The sequence below is a fragment of the Eurypyga helias genome, unplaced genomic scaffold, assembly GCF_000690775.1.
Source record: "Eurypyga helias isolate BGI_N326 unplaced genomic scaffold, ASM69077v1 scaffold21810, whole genome shotgun sequence".
In the NCBI taxonomy this organism is placed as follows: Eukaryota; Metazoa; Chordata; class Aves; order Eurypygiformes; family Eurypygidae; genus Eurypyga; species Eurypyga helias.
The window spans coordinates 4,580-4,925 of record NW_010224053.1 but is presented as its reverse complement, the minus strand read 5'-3'; the positions used below and the strand labels follow the sequence as shown (position 1 = coordinate 4,925).

The window sequence follows — 346 nt, the reverse complement described above, 5'->3', positions numbered from 1 at the left end:
GCAGGAGATGGTGGGTGCAAGCGAGCCTGTCCCCACAGAAAGCGCTGCCTGCCACGTGTGCAGGCTACTTTCCCCCTTGTTTGACTGTCCCAGTGTAGGGCTCCCCCCAACCACTGCTCTTTTCCATCGGCAGGGAAGCAAAAATACCACCCAACAACCCAGACGAGCTGGGCATACTGGCCAACCAGCTCACCAATGACTACGGGCAGCTGGCGCAAGAGGCCAAGCCGGCTGCGCTCACCGCCGAGAACGAGGAGGTGTGAATGTGGGGGCGAGCGTGCTGTGGGGCAGAGCAGGGTCTGCTGGGGCGTGAGAACAGGGGACGGGGACACTCGAACCTACCATC

The 346-nt window shown here is 62.1% G+C and overlaps 1 protein-coding gene across 1 annotated transcript in view; it reads left to right on the top strand.

Moving 5' to 3' along the window:
* The window catches only part of LOC104516089 (talin-1-like), a gene marked incomplete at both ends in the record, with an annotated part of 6,849 nt that overhangs the window by 3,598 nt on the left and 2,905 nt on the right, over positions 1 to 346 (top strand). The window contains 1 exon segment of the mRNA XM_010160302.1: positions 99 to 257. Within this exon segment, the coding sequence (XP_010158604.1) occupies positions 99 to 257 (159 nt within the window).